At 40.5% G+C, this 20,818-nt stretch overlaps 1 protein-coding gene across 1 annotated transcript in view; it reads right to left on the reverse strand.

The window, feature by feature from the left end:
- Positions 1-20,818, reverse strand: part of HCN2 (hyperpolarization activated cyclic nucleotide gated potassium and sodium channel 2) — a 963,160-nt gene that overhangs the window by 399,876 nt on the left and 542,466 nt on the right. The window contains exon 4 of the mRNA XM_044053893.1: positions 5,745-5,963. Within this exon, the coding sequence (XP_043909828.1) occupies positions 5,745-5,963 (219 nt within the window). The remainder of the gene's footprint in view (positions 1-5,744; positions 5,964-20,818) is intronic.

A 20,818-nucleotide genomic window follows, 5' to 3' on the forward strand; every position in this document is an offset into this window, starting at 1 on the left:
TCAATCACTGAGTTTTATTGCGTTCCTAGACCCAACTGCAAAATTTCAGAACATGTATAAGAAAAGTGTGGTATGAAGACCAGTACTGCAACGTTTGTCATACATGAAAATTTAAACATGCCTCCCATGTAACAGAACACTGATAAGAAAGTAGCTATCATAAGACAGACTGTATAAGTACACTAATGGCAAATTTCAGACTTACTTTAACAGTGCCTAGAGTTATTAGGGTATGGCCCTTTCAGACATAGCTCAGCTCAGTAAATCAAAACTAGATCTTTCAGTTTTTATAGATGTCCTCAGTCAACTGGGATCAAAATCCATTCACTTAATATTCAGCCTAGCCATACAATACTAGGCACTGCAACTAAGATGTTAGCAGGATATACAGCTATCAAATCAGTGTAGATTTCAAGGCAATGAGCACACAAATGACGAAATGCGAATAAGGAAATGAAGATTCAGTTGGAGAAATGGGGTTATATAGAGGAATTGTGAGGGCATCCAAAATGCTGGAATATATTAAAGGACAAACTGGAAAAACTAAGATCAGTTTATGCTCTAAAAAGCCTGTTAAACATGTAAACACATTCAGTATAACTTATTTAATAAAGCCCATAGAAAACAGTAAGCAAGAACAATAAACTGCAGACAAGATAGAAATTAAAAGGTCATAGACAGATTCGCAGAGGTTGTTGGACTTTCTGTACGCTAATATAAAGTAAGGAAATCAAGAAATAATTTAGAGTCAGACTTGCTTATCAACATTCGACATAACAAAAACAGGCAGCTCTGTCTTGTACAAGAATAAAACCCTGATTACAACTCAAGTTTACAGGAATAAAACCCTAACTCCAACGCAGGTGACCTAAGTTCAGCAAGTGGCTTGGCACTTCCAGGAGGTGGTAGGTGAGGATGGGAGTGAAAGCTGCTATTGGCTCAGTCATTGTGGCGGGATGGATGTGGCTTTGACTCACCACTTTAGTGCCATATACCCACAGCAGCAGTTGTTGCAGCCGTAGAGAGCAGGCCTATCAGCACACGCTGCCTGTATGTGTGCATGTAAGCTGACAAGGTATGCTCACTGTGGACAGCAGCATGGAAGTGGAGTTCAGTGAGCTGCAGTAAATGCAGTAATGGTGTGCGGGGGGATGCTATAAACAGAGATGATAAGCCATTCCCATTGGACAGGTAAACAGACTTGCTTACTACTGAATGACTTTCAAGATGGGGGTGGGTGGGGGACAAATGGTTTAATGAGGCACCCTGTGCAGGAACAAATGAGTTGTAGGAGTCTCACCTAGCCTGGGGATACCTGGCTCTTTACCCCCAATAGTAACAGAAGGAATGGGTCAGTTCGGTGAGGGCCGAGATGCCAATGAACAGGTCCCATGAAGGCAAAAACACAACAAAAGAGCATTTCTTCTCCTAAAAAAAATGTCCTATATGTGGGATATTTTCAGAACACTATTAATCTATATCTCGATGATTACAGATTAGGAAGATTGGGTAGCACAATGGCACAGTGGTTATGACATCTGCCACAAGTTCCAGGGTCCTGGGTTCATTCCTGACCTCTGATCATTATCTGTGTGGACACTTCATGTTCTCCTCATGTCTGTTTCTCTGACAGTTAGTGCAGACGATGAAAGTCATAAACTTTTAAAGGAGCTGCTTCCTGTTGTCCAGACATTGGTTCTGTCAGCATCCAATTGCCTGTGGAAGTCTGAGTAATTCACTTAACCAGATGGTACTCAGTGGTTATTGAGGAACTGTGCTAGGCTCCTCGATGGTCTTCCAGACAGTATGCTTAGTAACAAGTTCCGACCTATGGACCTCTAGTTTCATAGGTTCATAGGTAGGTACTAGGCTATCGGCCCTGGGGCCTATACAAGCCCAGCCAAAAAGGTACCCTGGCTTTTGCCACCCAAGAAAATTATTTTCCTGTGTCACTGTCGAGCAGAGCCACAGAGGTGATCCCCGGGGTGAATTTCCTATTTCCCATCCAATCATCAAGATTTTTCTTGAAGAGTGCTAATGAGGAGCTTTGTTTGATATAGATAGGTAGTTTATTCCAGAGTATGGGAAGTCTCTGGGACAGGAATCTATCCCTCCGGCATGTTCTGTTTATTGTGGTGACAAGGTTTAGGTCCCTATCTATCCCTATTTATCTTGAGAGAACGAGACACTGATTTGCTAGTTTCAATAGCATGCTTTTTAAACACATTTCACTGTTAATTATTAATCACTGAAATACTAATAACTTATTGTAAGATACTAACTCTACCAAAATATAATCAAAAATAATTTATAACATAATGCAAACTTAAGTAATTTATAATCTGAATAACATGTGATGTTCCCAAAAAAGAAACAAAAACATTGGTGCACACTGGTGCAATATTTGTACTCATCACAGTACTTCTTATGCATTTAAAGTGTTGATGTTTAAACTTAAAAGCATTCCATTCTAACTATGTACTTAAAAGTTTAACAATAGCTATAACTCTTCTCTTAGACCAGTCAGTGCACTTAACCAACCAGAATTCAACGACCTTAAAATCATTTTGATTTTCTTTACAATTGTGGAAAGAATTAATATCAACAGTGACCAAAATGTCACCATCAAAATACTTTAACTCTCTCATTGAATCCAAAAATAAGGATAAAATATTGAAATGTTGAGACTTATAATACTAATCCTGAAATGTTGAAAAAAAAGATAGAAACTACCGGAAAAAAGTGAATGTTAAGCATCACTTTTCTCCTTTAGTTTTCTTTTAGCTTGAGGGCAAGTCCCACCCAGAACCCTGATGCGGACCAACTCTGAGACTGACATACCTTGGAGAAAAGGGAATATTCTGAGAAACAGCGATGCTGGACTTGCTACTGTAAATCTACATTTTCAGTGATTCAGTTTCAGCATTCCAGAACTCACAATAATGAAGCTTGGCATTTCAAACTCTTACTCAAAAATGCACCTATATCTTTAAACAATACTTGTTATGTACCAACCAAAGACTTTAATACGGTACCTAAGAAAATGGAAACACATTTTAATATAGGTCCACGACATGCAATAATTGTTTGCATTGACGGATATGATGAATTTTTTATGTACTTTAGGAAAACAATACAGGCCACTTAAGCATTTTTACCTTATGAAATTCAAGTTCATCCTAAGTAATACACTCAGTAGAACATAATTGTGTCAACAGCTTTTCTAACTTGGCCTTAAAAACATTAATGAGTCAATTATCAACATTTTATCAGCTTGTTCATCCTGTAAAAGACCAAGCATGTTTCTTCATAATCAAGCAGGGCCATTATGATCACAGTGCCACCTTTAATAGCATTGCAAATATCACTATTATCTCTGCACTTTTTTTTCCTCTTTTGATCATTGGATAATTTGTCATAAAAACAATTTATTATAGTCTAGTTATATTTTCCTGATGTCCATTTCACACAGTTTTCTAAACAAAGTCACATTCTATTAGAAATTGATACAAAAGTAGAGGATTTTCTTAAAGGAAGAAAGGGAGGCATCACTCCCTGTACCAAACAATATTATTACATTTTTCTTACATAAGAATAAAAAAAGAATCAAAGTACAGTTTCATAAATGCTAACTTTTTAGATGGACAGAAATTTAGTCCTTTATTTAATGAAGACATTTTAGAATTACCCAAAGACACAAATAAAACATCATTAGAGTTATTATGTAAGTCATGTTACTGTTAAAAGGCCGCTGAAAACGTACTAGCGCACTCTTTTCCATTACTGGACAACACAGTTTCACCACAGTTATTCACGTTAACAGATTTTAAACTCCATAAAATATGTGAAATACATGGGCAGTGACTGAACGAGAATGACTTGTTCTAGAATCCAACTCTCGCTTTGCCTTTGAATCACTTGCCTACTTTCATTATTAATCATTTTCTGGTAAGTTTTGCAGAAACAAAATCCTTTTTTTGCTTCTTTCTAGATCAAACAATATTATCATAATCTCTAAATTCTCTTTCGTATCTATTCTATGTTCTATTTTGTCTCTTCATCAAATTTTGAAACAGCACAGTCAAACTTAGATGTCAACAATTTATATTCGGCAATCTGCTCAACTGTTTACCTGTAAGGAGCTACTTTTGTTCAAGAACTCTTATTCTACATCTCAACTGATACATTTCCTTACTCATTTTATTCAGTCTTCCATGTCATTTCCTTAAAAATGCTGGCTGACCACAAAAACTAACTTTATATAGCTGTAACTTTCTCAGAACCATACCTTGTCTGATGAGTGCAGTAAACATACATCATTGATAATACAGGTTTCTAACGTGAACCACCAGTGTTTAAAGATCTTTAAAACCAGTTTCTAAGTCTAAAACTTCATCAGTTAATAAATGTTTTCAAAGTCCACCTCTGGAGATATAGCCAGTATGTTTAATCCATCAAAAACTCCTCCTCCTAAGAATGTTTAAAATAACTAATCATGATGCAAGTGCATTTAATCAGAGAGTAAAATAATTAATTCTCTGATGAAATGTATTTGCTATTTAAGTGAGATTTATGTTGTTTTTTCCAATAAAGTCATGTTGCTCTACTGAGTGTAGAGTTGCTGTTGTTCCAGGATTTTGATGTCTATGTTTTTGTATACCTGGAAGGGTTTACATTTCTGTTGTCACTGCCCAAACCCTGATACAGGTCTCTGAACCCAATGTTTGGGTACTTTATGTAAAGAGATAATCTGCCTATTTAATTTGCTCAAGTGCTTTCATTATTCCTCTGTCCCCACCATTCTCTTACACATTTTCTATACCTTTTTGACATGGTATGGAATACCTCCATAGATTCTTTACCACCCATTCTGACAGACCATTCCACAGTTCACAACTCTTACTGTGAAGATCCAGGGAATAGTTAGTCCCTACAATTTACTACTGGTGAATGGTCCCAATGTTAATATGTCATGTATGTGACTTTTTATCTGAAAGTGGGAAAGCAATCTAATCACAATTCCATAGAGATCTGTAAGGTTTAGTAATTTATGGGGAAATAGGTATTGCAAGTGCCTCTAGCATGAACAGATGTAGTCCCCTTGGAACATCAAGTCTTTCAGAGAGAGAAAATGCCTAGCTATGTTTCTGGAAAGGCCTGGGAAAAAAGCATGACGCAAAAGACAGCAGGAAAAGCAGATTTATCAAATTACTCAGCAAATAAGTTTAAAACATAAATTGACTAAGCAGAAAATAAAAGGGAGAATGAGAAAATGGTATTGTTAGTTTGTGACTAATGAATGTTGTGAAGAGCAGGGCAAACCACACTCTAGCGTGGTTAAACTTCATACTGGTAAAGCAGCTTGCTGCTCTCACAGATCTGAGATGAAGGACAACCTATCTTAGCTGGCAGCAGATTACAATCACAACTGATTGGCTATTACTGATGGTTAGTCACAACTGATTGGTTGTGATGCCACCCCTTCCCTTGAATTAAATTCTGATGCCTTATCTTCTTTGCTGAAGCTGATGCCATAACAACAGTAATGAGAAGGTGAAACTTCAGTAAAACCTAGTAACAGCTGCTGAAATGACAGCTGTCAATAGTCCTGTAAACCAAAAAAATGTGCTTTAGTGATGGCAGAATAGACACTGTAGCTGCTGGCAGGCTGTAAAGCTTACATGAGAATGAAAATTAATGGTTTACATTGACTTTAATTCCATTAACAAATACTGTATGCCTACCTTTTCCTGGTACTGTCGACGGGAAGAGTCCAGTGACTGAATAAGTGCAGTGGCGTGGCCAATAAACATGGCATAGCAGGTAGCGCCAACGATCATACTCAGCATGGTCAGCCAAATATCAGACATACTTTCTGGTGCCTGGCGTCCATATCCAATGCACAGCATATGGCTCATTGCTTTAAAGAGGGCAAATGAGTATAGTTCACTCCATGTGTCATTCTGGAAGAACAGATATACAAATTTCCATAAATCACCATACACATTATCTCCTGTATTTCCAGATCATAATGTGACTTCTTAAATACTAGTGAATACCTGTTCATATACTGTTTTATTATTATTTTAACAATGCAGAGTTACTGTCTGTTCCTTCTCAAAAAACAATATTCAGTATTGGTATACTCACTGACTTCCTCCAGAAAGAAGACATGACTGGACAACGCCATTTTTAACAATGCCAAACTATCATTTACTCATCCAGGGTCATTATCAGAAGTCTCTATCACCTGGCACAATATATTTAAATATATATGTAGAATAACCTTTACGTATATAAAACACACACACACACACACACACACACACACACACACACACACACACACACACACACACACACACACACACACACACACACACACACACAGGTAACAGAGTGAGATGCACTACAGTACTGATGAAATATTTGAATATATTTCAACATATGTATAAAATGCAATCATCATATTACTGTTGGGAGGTTTTACCATAGGTCAGACAGGGGAGCAAGTCCAACACAACAAATAAAGGTACATCAATCAGCCAAAGCTTGATCAACTGAGCACAACATTTTGTTCCTTGATGACACAAGCTTTGACTATTTGAAATGTAAATGCAATTTGATAGATTAACACTGTTAGACAGACTACAGTACTAATTAAATATATAAATATATAAAGATCATATTGTGAGGATCTGCCCCTTAAACTTGAGTTATGCTTAAAGTCATATTTTCACACCCACTATTTGCACACTGGAATTTAACATTTTTTTCCAACTTATTTTTAAAAGCTGCAGTTACGTGGCTAGCTTACCACCATGGAGGCAGATAGTAGCTTTTTAAACCTCCAAACAGTAAATGGGTGATTGCTATAAGCCCAGAAACATTCCATATTGCCGTTATATAGTGGTGGAAGTTAAGACAACTGGGCTAGGCTCAAAATCATGACAAGATGGAGAAGAATAACAGAAACAAAAAGATCCTTGTGGCAAAAACAAGACATGCCATACCTGACAGCCTGGGATGATATATGTGGCTTGTCAGACTTCTATGCACTTAATATGCTGCACCTTTCTACTTAGAGAGTTTAGGTACTATACAAAGCATATGCCATCCCAATAGTGTCTTATTTTAGTTATTTAAAATTTCATCTAGAGGTAACTTCATTAGCAAAGCAGACCGAATTTACATAGGTCAGGTCAGGCCATGATGGCACTAAAGTAAATATCTGGGTATTCTTGAAGCTGTTCTGCTCTTGCAGGACATAGTAATCTAAATATATGAATCCTAGCTCCCAAATAATGACATATACTTTGTTTTATCATAGCAGGTCCAATGGATCTAATAACCATATTTGAATATATGTAAAAAAATAGCAAAAAGCTATAATGCAAGGCAATAATGTAAATCAACAATTACTACATACTATTACAACTTCACAGGATGCTATGTGTTCCATCAGTATAAATAACAACATACAGAAGTTTTTCACATACGTCATACATCAGCATTTAAAAATAAGGGCACAAAACAGAATACCACTATCACTTAGCCAAATGTATTTATTGTTAATCTAAAAGTGCAAGGGACATTCACTTACTTTATATGAATTTGATATCTCAAACATTTATAAAAACTCTATTATTTTTAAAGCCATTAGCAAATGATGTTGTTAAAAAGTCAGAAAGAAATGCTTCAGAACTTATACAGTAACAAAATGCTATGCTTGATTGATAATTTACTTACACCCTTCTTATATATGCTTCTGGATGTCAAGATAATGTCTTTGCCTAAATGAAATTCCATCTAGGGCAAATACATTAGTTGCTCATTTAAATTAGGTTCAAGTTGAGCCATGGACCATGCAACCTCTGCAAAGATGGATATTATGAAATAATGTTATATGCAGATGTTCATATAACATGATTGCAAATACAATGACCAAAACATTTCTTATCATTTCATTTTATATATATATATATATATATATATATATATATATATATATATATATATATATACACACACACACACACACACACACACACACACACACACACACACACACATACATACATATATATATATATATATATATATATATATATATATATATATATATGTTCATAGATTCATAGGTGTGTACTAGGCTAATGGCCCTGGAGCCTTTACAAGCCTAGCCCATAGGATCACCATGGCATCGTGCCACCTGACCTTAGTTCCCAGTGCCTCTGTCGAGTAGAGCCACTGGAGTGATCCCCGGGGTGAATTTTCTATTTCCCATCCACTCATCAAGATTTCTCTTGAAGAAGGCCAGTGAGGTGCTCTGTTTGACATGTATGGGAAGTTTATTCCATATCATGGGCAGTCTCTGGGTTATGAACCTGTCCCTCCAGCTTGTTCTGTTGATTGTGGTAATGAGGTTGAGGTCTGTGGAGTGTGTGGTGTGGAGGGATTGGGATTTCTCTAGATGTAGCATTTCTAACAGAGCTGGGTCAGACATGGCTTTGTAAGTCAAGCAGAGATCGCCTCTAAGTAGGTGATATGAGAAAGATAATAGCTGGAGATTTTTGAGTCTGTCTATATAGGACAAGTGTTTAAGGCCTAGGATCCTCTTTGTGAGGTACTTTTGCGGCCTCTCCAGTTGTTGCAGGTGTCTAGTGAGGTACATGCCAAATGGGGCATTGTACTCTATGATTGGCCTAATGAGGGAAGAGTAGAGGGAGAAAATGACCTCTTTCTCCCTGGATGCAAAACCCTTAGTAACGAGATGTGCCACATAGAAGGACTTTCTGACCACAGTGGCAATGTGGTGGTCAAAAGAGAGGTTGCTGTCAACCTGTGTTCCCAGATCTCTTATAACGCCTTCTGTGTTCAGTGGACTACCATCGATGTGGTAATTCATGGGAATTGGGTTTTTCCCAAAGGGGATGATGACACATTTTTTGGCATTGAGCTTATGGCCATGGTTCTGACACCAGTCGTTGGTCTCAGTAAGGCCTTTCTGTAGGATGTCAACATCACTTGGGGAGTTAATAATAGCTCTTAACTTGCAATCGTCTGTGAATTTTGTTAGCCAGAGTCCCTTCGTGTTGGCTTGGACTTCAGAGAAGTAGATACCAAACAGGAGAGGACCCAGGACTGAACCCTGTGGGACTCCATTCATGACTGGTCGGCAGTCTGACTTGGAGTTAGCTGCTTTCACACTGTGGTTTCTATCGGTGAGCCAGTTTGTAACCCACCTAGTGATATAGGGGCCGATGCTAGCTTAGTGAGTTTTTCTATGATTCGTGAGTGGGGAATGGTTTCAAAGGCCTTGGCCAGATCAAGGTAGGCTGTATGAACCACCTTGCCTTCATCCACAGCTCTGGAGACTGACTCAAAGAAGCCGACCAGGTTGAGCAAGCATGGTCTGCCCTTCACAAAACCAAACTGTGTGGGATGCAGAGTTTGGTGATTCCCTATATCCTTGTTTTTTAGGTCTATGATGATGCGCTCCAAAGCACTGCATATCAGATTCGTCACACTAATGGGGCGATAGTTCCCAGGATCTGTAGTCACTCCTCCTTTGTGGAGAGGGATGACTGTAGCAGAACGCCATTCGGTAGGGACAAAGGCTAAGGTGAGGCTGTGATTGAACAGGGCACACAGGTGAGGTGCCAGTTCACTCTGTAGTTCATTTAAACACAGCCAGGGATATTTTCAGGTCCCATAGAAGCTGTATTTTTGGCCTTGGACAGTGCTGTTTTAACCTGTGCAGCAGTAATACTGGGTGCCTGGCAATCTACTTGTATTGTGATTGGTTCTTTGGGGGGGAGGGGTACAGTTGGCACTAAATCTGTTGGCCAGTATATTGGCAATATCTGTTGGCTCAGTATAGGAGGTACCATTGTGAAGTAGCTCAGAGCAAATCTGGGTATTGCCATGGAGATTCTTTACATAACTATAGAAGGCCTTGTGCTTGTCTCTACTATCTGCTGCAATTCTGTTTTCATAGCTGGCTTTAGAGGATTTGATATATATATATATATATATATATATATATATATATATATATATATATATATATAAATATACACACACACACACACACACACACACACACACACACACACACACACACACACACACACACAGTCATATATAGATAGATACACACACACACACACACACACACACACACACACACACACACTCACACAAACACACACACATATATATTTGTATATATGTGTATGTGTGTATATATATATATATATATATATATATATATATATATATATATATTCAATATATGTACTCTACTCTTTCTCTCTCTCTCTCTATATATATATATATATATATATATATGCACACACATAAATATATATATATATATATATATATATATATATATATATATATACATATATATATATATATATATATATATATGTATATATAAAACATTCACAATGTTTATTCCTTTTGTATATCTTACTAGGATCATCACAAATCTACCATTTTTTATGAATTAGGTGCTGAGACAAACACATACAGCCGTGTCATTAAATGCCAGATTCAGAATATATTTATAATGCTCTTTTAGGTTAAAATCATTTATTTTGTCTGAAATGGCCTATTTCTTTCTAGAAATGAAATATATGAAGAAAGCTATTTGAATTCAGTTTGCTATGCAATGTGCAGCTTACACTAAAATCATTTCCAACAGTACAGCTACAGGACATATTTTCAGCAAGCTGCTGCTTTACACATGCTTGTTTCATTTCCACTGTGTAGTTACACTGATAACCTTTTAACTAGGCGGTCACAGCTGCTTTTGTTGTTGTACATTCCCCATTTGGCTAAAGTTGCAACATGACTCCTTTTATCCCCTGCTTTGTTCTGTAGATCCTGCTGCTCACAGCTCTAGTTTAATAGCTGAAAAGACAGGCACAAGGGACAGCACCTGGAAACTTTCAGTACGCACTGCAGTGATGTGTTTTCTCTTCATGAATGTCCTATATCTGTGGACCAAACAGAAAGCTTCTAAAAAAAAAGCACATCAGATTAAGAATTACATCTTTATTTTTTTATATTTTTATTTATTTTATTATTTATTATTTAGTGTTAGAATGTAAAGTTCTGGTTCTGTGTTGAGTGCCACTAAGAAACAGGTCAGGCTACTGTTAATACACATAACTGACTGAGGGATGTGCTATGCAGTAACGTATGGACTACGCTCTCCCATTTTACTGCTTTGCGTTGTTCTCAGTTGAAAAAGGCTTGAGTAAATTGCTTAAAGGAATCTAAAGGTGAAGCTTTTCTGGAGCAGTGCTAAACTGTATCTTCTATTAATTAGGGTCTTGGGCAGTGCTGAACTGTATCTTCTATGAACTAGGGTCTGGGGCAGCACTGAACTGTATGATCTATTAACTAGAGTCTGGGGCAACGCTGAACTGTATCTTTTATTAATGAGGGTCTGGGGCAGCACTGAACTGTATCGTCTGTTAACGAGGGTCTGGGGCAGCGCTGAACTGTATCATCTGTTAACTAGGGTCTGGGGCAGTGCTAAACTGTATCTTCTATTAACTAGGGTCTGGGGCAGCGCTGAACTGTATCGTCTGTTAACTAGGGTCTGGGGCAGCGCTAAACTGTATCTTCTATTTACTAGAGTCTGGGGCAGCGCTAAACTGTATCTTCTATTAATTAGGGTCTTGGACAGTGCTAAACTGTATCGCCTATTAATTAGGGTTTGGGGCACCACTGAACTGTATTGTCTGTTAACTAGGTTAGGGGGCCGCACTGAACTGTATCTTCTATTAATTAGGGTTTGGGGCCCTGCTGAAATGTATCATCTGTTAACTAGGGTCTGAGGCAGTGCTAACCTGTATCTTCTGTTAACTAGGGTCTGGGGCCGCACTGAACTGTATCTTCTATTAACTAGGGTCTGGGGCACCACTGAACTGTATCTTCTATTTACTAGGGCCTGGAGCAGTGCTGGAACTGTTTCCTCTATTAATTAGGGTCTGGGGCTGTGCTGAACTGTATCTTCTATTAACTAGGGTCTGGAGCAGCGCTGAACTTTATCTTCTGTTAACTACGGTCTGGGGCACCACTGAACTGTATCTTCTATTAACTAGGGTCTGGGGTAGCGCTAACCTGTATCTTCTATTAAATAGGGTCTGGGGCACCACTGAACTGTATCTTCTATTAACTGGGGTCTGGGGTAGCGCTAACCTGTATCTTCTATTAATTAGGGTCTGGGGCACCACTGAACTGTATCTTCTATTAACTAGGGCCTGTAGCTGCACTGAACTGTATCATCTGTTAACTAGAGTCTGGGCAGCCCTGAACTGTATCTTCTATTAAATAGGATCTGGGGCAGTGCTAACCTGTATCTTCTATTAACTAGGATCTGGGGCAGCGCTGAACTGCATCTTCTATTAACTAGGATCTGGGGAAGCGCTGAACTGTATCTTCTATTAACTAGGATCTGGGGCAGCACTAACCTGTATCTTATATTAACTAGGATCTGGGGCAGCGCTAACCTGTATCTTATATAAACTAGGGTCTGGGGCAGCGCTAACCTGTATCTTATATTAACTAGGAGCTGGGGCAGCGCTGAACTGTATCATCTGTTAACTAGAGTCTGGGGCAGCCCTGAACTGTATCTTCTATTAAATAGGATCTGGGGCAGTGCTAACCTGTATCTTATATTAACTAGGATCTGGGGCAGCGCTGAACTGTATCTTCTATTAACTAGGATCTGGGGCAGCGCTGAACTGTATCTTCTATTAAATAGGATCTGGGGCAGCGCTAACCTGTATCTTATATTAACTAGGATCTGGGACAGCGCTGAACTGTATCTTCTATTAACTAGGATCTGGGGCAGCGCTGAACTGTGTCTTATATTAACTAGGGTCTGGGGCAGCGATGAACTGTATCTTATATTAACTAGGATCTGGGGCAGCGCTGAACTGTATCTTCTATTAACTAGGGTCTGGGGCAGCGCTGAACTGTATCTTATATTAACTAGGATCTGGGGCAGCGCTGAACTGTATCTTATATTAATTAGGATCTGGGGCAGCGCTGAACTGTATCTTATATTAACTAGGGTCTGGGGCAGCGCTGAACTGTATCTTCTATTAACTAGGATCTGGGGCAGTGCTGAACTGTATCTTCTATTAACTAGGATCTGGGGCAGCGCTGAACTGTTTCTTATATTAACTAGGATCTGGGGCAGCGCGGAACTGTATCTTATATTAACTAGGGTCTAGGGCAGTGCTGAACTGTATCTTATATTAACTAGGGTCTGGGGCGGCGCTGAACTGCATCTTATATTAACTAGGGTCTGGGGCAGTGCTGAACTGTATCTTCTATTAACTAGGGTCTGGGGCAGCGCTGAACTGTATCTTCTATTAACTAGGGTCTGGGGCAGCGATGAACTGTATCTTTTATTAACTAGGATCTGGGGCAGCGCTGAACTGTATCTTATATTAACTAGGATCTGGGGCAGCGCTGAACTGTATCTTCTATTAACTAGGGTCTGGGGCAGCGCTGAACTGTATCTTATATTAACTAGGATCTGGGGCAGCGCTGAACTGTATCTTCTATTAACTAGGGTCTGGGCCAGCGCTGAACTGTATCTTCTATTAACTAGGATCTGGGGCAGCGCTGAACTGTATCTTATATTAACTAGGATCTGGGGCAGCGCTGAACTGTATCTTATATTAACTAGGATCTGGGGCAGCGCTGAACTGTATCTTATATTAACTAGGATCTGGGGCAGCGCTGAACTGTATCTTCTATTAACTAGGGTCTGGGGCAGCGCTGAACTGTATCTTATATTAACTAGGGTCTGGGGCAGCGCTGAACTGTATCTTATATTAACTAGGATCTGGGGCAGCTGAACTGTATCTTATATTAACTAGGGTCTGGGGCAGCGCTGAACTGTATCTTATATTAACTAGGATCTGGGGCAGCACTGAACTGTATCTTATATTAACTAGGGTCTGGGGCAGCGCTGAACTGTATCTTATATTAACTAGGATCTGGGGCAGCACTGAACTGTATCTTATATTAACTAGGATCTGGGGCAGCGCTGAACTGTATCTTATATTAACTAGGGTCTGGGGCAGCGCTGAACTGTATCTTATATTAACTAGGATCTGGGGCAGTGCTGAACTGTATCTTCTATTAACTAAGATCTGGGGCAGCGCTGAACTGTATCTTATATTAACTAAGATCTGGGGCAGCGCTGAACTGTATCTTATATTAACTAGGATCTGGGGCAGCGCTATCCTGTATCTTATATTAACTAGGGTCTGGGGTAGCGCTGAACTGTATCTTATATTAACTAGGGTCTGGGGCAGCGCTGAACTGTATCTTATATTAACTAGGATCTGGGGCAGTGCTGAACTGTATCTTATATTAACTAGGATCTGGGGCAGTGCTAACCTGTATCTTATATTAACTAGGGTCTGGGGCAGCGCTGAACTGTATCTTATATTAACTAGGGTCTGGGGCAGCGCTGAACTGTATCTTATATTAACTAGGATCTGGGGCAGCCCTGAACTGTATCTTATATTAACTAGGATCTGGGGCAGTGCTAACCTGTATCTTATATTAACTAGGGTCTGGGGCAGCGCTGAACTGTATCTTATATTAACTAGGGTCTGGGGCAGCGCTGAACTGTATCTTATATTAACTAGGATCTGGGGCAGCGCTGAACTGTATCTTATATTAACTAGGGTCTGGGGCAGCCCTGAACTGTATCTTATATTAACTAGGATCTGGGGCAGTGCTAACCTGTATCTTATATTAACTAGGATCTGGGGCAGTGCTGAACTGTATCTTATATTAACTAGGATCTGGGGCAGCACTGAACTGTATCTTATATTAACTAGGGTCTGGGGCAGCGCTGAACTGTATCTTATATTAACTAGGATCTGGGGCAGCGCTGAACTGTATCTTATATTAACTAGGATCTGGGGCAGCGCTGAACTGTATCTTATATTAACTAGGGTCTGGGGCAGCGCTGAACTGTATCTTATATTAACTAGGCTCTGGGGCAGCCCTGAACTGTATCTTATATTAACTAGGATCTGGGGCAGCGCTGAACTGTATCTTATATTAACTAGGATCTGGGGCAGTGCTGAACTGTATCTTCTATTAACTAGGATCTGGGGCAGCGCTGAACTGTATCTTATATTAACTAGGGTCTGGGGCAGCACTGAACTGTATCTTATATTAACTAGGGTCTGGGGCAGTGCTAACCTGTATCTTATATTAACTAGGGTCTGGGGCAGCGCTGAACTGTATCTTATATTAACTAGGATCTGGGGCAGCGCTGAACTGTATCTTACATTAACTAGGGTCTGGGGCAGCCCTGAACTGTATCTTATATTAACTAGGATCTGGGGCAGCGCTGAACTGTATCTTATATTAACTAGGATCTGGGGCAGTGCTGAACCGTATCTTCTATTAACTAGGATCTGGGGCAGTGCTGAACTGTATCTTATATTAACTAGGATCTGGGGCAGTGCTAACCTGTATCTTATATTAACTAGGATCTAGGGCTGCGCTGAACTGTATCTTATATTAACTAGGATCTGGGGCAGCGCTGAACTGTATCTTATATTAACTAGGGTCTGGGGCAGTGCTGAACTGTATCTTATATTAACTAGGATCTGGGGCAGCGCTAACCTGTATCTTATATTAACTAGGGTCTGGGGCAGTGCTGAACTGTATGTTATATTAACTAGGGTCTGGGGCAGCGCTGAACTGTGTCTTATATTAACTAGGATCTGGGGCAGCGCTGACTGTATCTTATATTAACTAGGGTCTGGGGCAGCGCTGAACTGTATCTTATATTAACTAGGGTCTGGGGCAGCCTTGAACTGTATCTTATATTAACTAGGATCTGGGGCAGCGCTGAACTGTATCTTATATTAACTAGGATCTGGGGCAGTGCTGAACTGTATTTTCTATTAACTAGGATCTGGGGCAGCGCTGAACTGTATCTTATATTAACTAGGGTCTGGGGCAGCGCTGAACTGTATCTTATATTAACTAGGGTCTGGGGCAGTGCTAACCTGTATCTTATATTAACTAGGGTCTGGGGCAGCGCTGAACTGTATCTTATATTAACTAGGATCTGGGGCAGCTGAACTGTATCTTATATTAACTAGGGTCTGGGGCAGCCCTGAACTGTATCTTATATTAACTAGGATCTGGGGCAGCGCTGAACTGTATCTTATATTAACTAGGATCTGGGGCAGTGCTGAACTGTATCTTCTATTAACTAGGATCTGGGGCAGCTGAACTGTATCTTATATTAACTAGGATTTGGGGCAGCGCTGAACTGTATCTTCTATTAACTAGGATCTGGGGCAGTGCTGAACTATATCTTATATTAACTAGGGTCTGGGGCAGCTGAACTGTATCTTCTATTAACTAGGATCTGGGGCAGTGCTGAACTGTATCTTCTATTAACTAGGATCTGGGGCAGTGCTGAACTGTATCTTATATTAACTAGGGTCTGGGGCAGCGCTGAACTGTATCTTATATTAACTAGGATCTGGGGCAGCGCTAACCTGTATCTTATATTAACTAGGATCTGGGGCAGTGTTAACCTGTATCTTATATTAACTTGGATCTGGGGCAGCGCTAACCTGTATCTTATATTAACTAGGGTCTGGGACAGCGCTAACCTGTATCTTATATTAACTAGGATCTGGGGCAGCGCTGAACTGTATCTTATATTAACTAGGGTCTGGGGCAGCGCTAACCTGTATCATATATTAACTAGGGTCTGGGGCAGCGCTGAACTGTATCTTGTATTAACTAGGGCCTGTAGCTGCACTGAACTGTATCATCTGTTAACTAGAGTCTGGGGCAGCCCTGAACTGTATCTTCTATTAAATAGGATCTGGGGCAGCGCTAACCTGTATCTTCTATTAACTAGGATCTGGGGCAGCGCTGAACTGTATCTTCTATTAACTAGGATCTGGGGCAGCGCTGAACTGTATCTTCTGTTAAATAGGATCTGGGGCAGCGCTAACCTGTATCTTCTATTAACTAGGATCTGGGGCAGTGCTGAACTGTATCTTCTATTAACTAGGATCTGGGGCAGCGCTGAACTGTATCTTATATTAACTAGGGTCTGGGGCAGTGCTGAACTGTATCTTATATTAACTAGGGTCTGGGGCGGCGCTGAACTGCATCTTATATTAACTAGGGTCTGGGGCAGCGCTGAACTGTATCTTATATTAACTAGGATCTGGGGCAGCGCTGAACTGTATCTTATATTAACTAGGATCTGGGGCAGCTGAACTGTATCTTATATTAACTAGGGTCTGGGGCAGCGCTGAACTGTATCTTATATTAACTAGGGTCTGGGGCAGCCCTGAACTGTATCTTATATTAACTAGGATCTGGGGCAGCGCTGAACTGTATCTTATATTAACTAGGGTCTGGGGCAGCGCTGAACTGTATCTTATATTAACTAGGGTCTGGGGCAGCCCTGAACTGTATCTTACATTAACTAGGATCTGGGGCAGCGCTGAACTGTATCTTATATTAACTAGGATCTGGGGCAGCGCTGAACTGTATCTTATATTAACTAGGATCTGGGGCAGCGCTGAACTGTATCTTATATTAACTAGGGTCTGGGGCAGCGCTGAACTGTATCTTATATTAACTAGGGTCCGGGGCAGCCCTGAACTGTATCTTATATTAACTAGGATCTGGGGCAGCGCTGAACTGTATCTTATATTAACTAGGATCTGGGGCAGTGCTGAACTGTATCTTCTATTAACTAGGATCTGGGGCAGCGCTGAACTGTATCTTATATTAACTAGGGTCTGGGGCAGCGCTGAACTGTATCTTATATTAACTAGGGTCTGGGGCAGTGCTAACCTGTATCTTATATTAACTAGGGTCTGGGGCAGCGCTGAACTGTATCTTATATTAACTAGGATCTGGGGCAGCGCTGAACTGTATCTTACATTAACTAGGGTCTGGGGCAGCCCTGAACTGTATCTTATATTAACTAGGATCTGGGGCAGCGCTGAACTGTATCTTATATTAACTAGGATCTGGGGCAGTGCTGAACCGTATCTTCTATTAACTAGGATCTGGGGCAGTGCTGAACTGTATCTTATATTAACTAGGATCTGGGGCAGTGCTAACCTGTATCTTATATTAACTAGGATCTGGGGCTGCGCTGAACTGTATCTTATATTAACTAGGATCTGGGGCAGCGCTGAACTGTATCTTATATTAACTAGGGTCTGGGGCAGTGCTGAACTGTATGTTATATTAACTAGGGTCTGGGGCAGCGCTGAACTGTGTCTTATATTAACTAGGATCTGGGGCAGCGCTGACTGTATCTTATATTAACTAGGGTCTGGGGCAGCGCTGAACTGTATCTTATATTAACTAGGGTCTGGGGCAGCCTTGAACTGTATCTTATATTAACTAGGATCTGGGGCAGCGCTGAACTGTATCTTATATTAACTAGGATCTGGGGCAGTGCTGAACTGTATTTTCTATTAACTAGGATCTGGGGCAGCGCTGAACTGTATCTTATATTAACTAGGGTCTGGGGCAGCGCTGAACTGTATCTTATATTAACTAGGGTCTGGGGCAGTGCTAACCTGTATCTTATATTAACTAGGGTCTGGGGCAGCGCTGAACTGTATCTTATATTAACTAGGATCTGGGGCAGCGCTGAACTGTATCTTATATTAACTAGGGTCTGGGGCAGCCCTGAACTGTATCTTATATTAACTAGGATCTGGGGCAGCGCTGAACTGTATCTTATATTAACTAGGATCTGGGGCAGTGCTGAACTGTATCTTCTATTAACTAGGATCTGGGGCAGCGCTGAACTGTATCTTATATTAACTAGGATTTGGGGCAGCGCTGAACTGTATCTTCTATTAACTAGGATCTGGGGCAGTGCTGAACTATATCTTATATTAACTAGGGTCTGGGGCAGCGCTGAACTGTATCTTCTATTAACTAGGATCTGGGGCAGTGCTGAACTGTATCTTCTATTAACTAGGGTCTGGGGCAGTGCTGAACTGTATCTTATATTAACTAGGGTCTGGGGCGGCGCTGAACTGCATCTTATATTAACTAGGGTCTGGGGCGGCGCTGAACTGTATCTTATATTAACTAGGATCTGGGGCAGCGCTGAACTGTATCTTATATTAACTAGGATCTGGGGCAGCGCTGAACTGTATCTTATATTAACTAGGGTCTGGGGCAGCGCTGAACTGTATCTTATATTAACTAGGGTCTGGGGCAGCCCTGAACTGTATCTTATATTAACTAGGATCTGGGGCAGCGCTGAACTGTATCTTATATTAACTAGGGTCTGGGGCAGCGCTGAACTGTATCTTATATTAACTAGGGTCTGGGGCAGCCCTGAACTGTATCTTATATTAACTAGGATCTGGGGCAGCGCTGAACTGTATCTTATATTAACTAGGATCTGGGGCAGCTGAACTGTATCTTATATTAACTAGGATCTGGGGCAGCTGAACTGTATCTTATATTAACTAGGGTCTGGGGCAGCGCTGAACTGTATCTTATATTAACTAGGGTCTGGGGCAGCGCTGAACTGTATCTTATATTAACTAGGATCTGGGGCAGTGCTGAACTGTATCTTCTATTAACTAGGATCTGGGGCAGCGCTGAACTGTATCTTATATTAACTAGGGTCTGGGGCAGCGCTGAACTGTATCTTATATTAACTAGGGTCTGGGGCAGTGCTAACCTGTATCTTATATTAACTAGGGTCTGGGGCAGCGCTGAACTGTATCTTATATTGACTAGGATCTGGGGCAGCGCTGAACTGTATCTTACATTAACTAGGGTCTGGGGCAGCCCTGAACTGTATCTTATATTAACTAGGATCTGGGGCAGCGCTGAACTGTATCTTATATTAACTAGGATCTGGGGCAGTGCTGAACCGTATCTTCTATTAACTAGGATCTGGGGCAGTGCTGAACTGTATCTTATATTAACTAGGATCTGGGGCAGTGCTAACCTGTATCTTATATTAACTAGGATCTGGGGCTGCGCTGAACTGTATCTTATATTAACTAGGATCTGGGGCAGCGCTGAACTGTATCTTATATTAACTAGGGTCTGGGGCAGTGCTGAACTGTATCTTATATTAACTAGGATCTGGGGCAGCGCTAACCTGTATCTTATATTAACTAGGGTCTGGGGCAGTGCTGAATTGTATGTTATATTAACTAGGGTCTGGGGCAGCGCTGAACTGTGTCTTATATTAACTAGGATCTGGGGCAGCGCTGACTGTATCTTATATTAACTAGGGTCTGGGGCAGCGCTGAACTGTATCTTATATTAACTAGGGTCTGGGGCAGCCTTGAACTGTATCTTATATTAACTAGGATCTGGGGCAGCGCTGAACTGTATCTTATATTAACTAGGATCTGGGGCAGTGCTGAACTGTATTTTCTATTAACTAGGATCTGGGGCAGCGCTGAACTGTATCTTATATTAACTAGGGTCTGGGGCAGCGCTGAACTGTATCTTATATTAACTAGGGTCTGGGGCAGTGCTAACCTGTATCTTATATTAACTAGGGTCTGGGGCAGCGCTGAACTGTATCTTATATTAACTAGGATCTGGGGCAGCGCTGAACTGTATCTTATATTAACTAGGGTCTGGGGCAGCCCTGAACTGTATCTTATATTAACTAGGATCTGGGGCAGCGCTGAACTGTATCTTATATTAACTAGGATCTGGGGCAGTGCTGAACTGTATCTTCTATTAACTAGGATCTGGGGCAGCG

The sequence above is a fragment of the Protopterus annectens genome, chromosome 13.part0 (assembly GCF_019279795.1).
Source record: "Protopterus annectens isolate FY-2018-M chromosome 13.part0, PAN1.0, whole genome shotgun sequence".
Taxonomy (NCBI): domain Eukaryota; kingdom Metazoa; phylum Chordata; order Ceratodontiformes; family Protopteridae; genus Protopterus; species Protopterus annectens.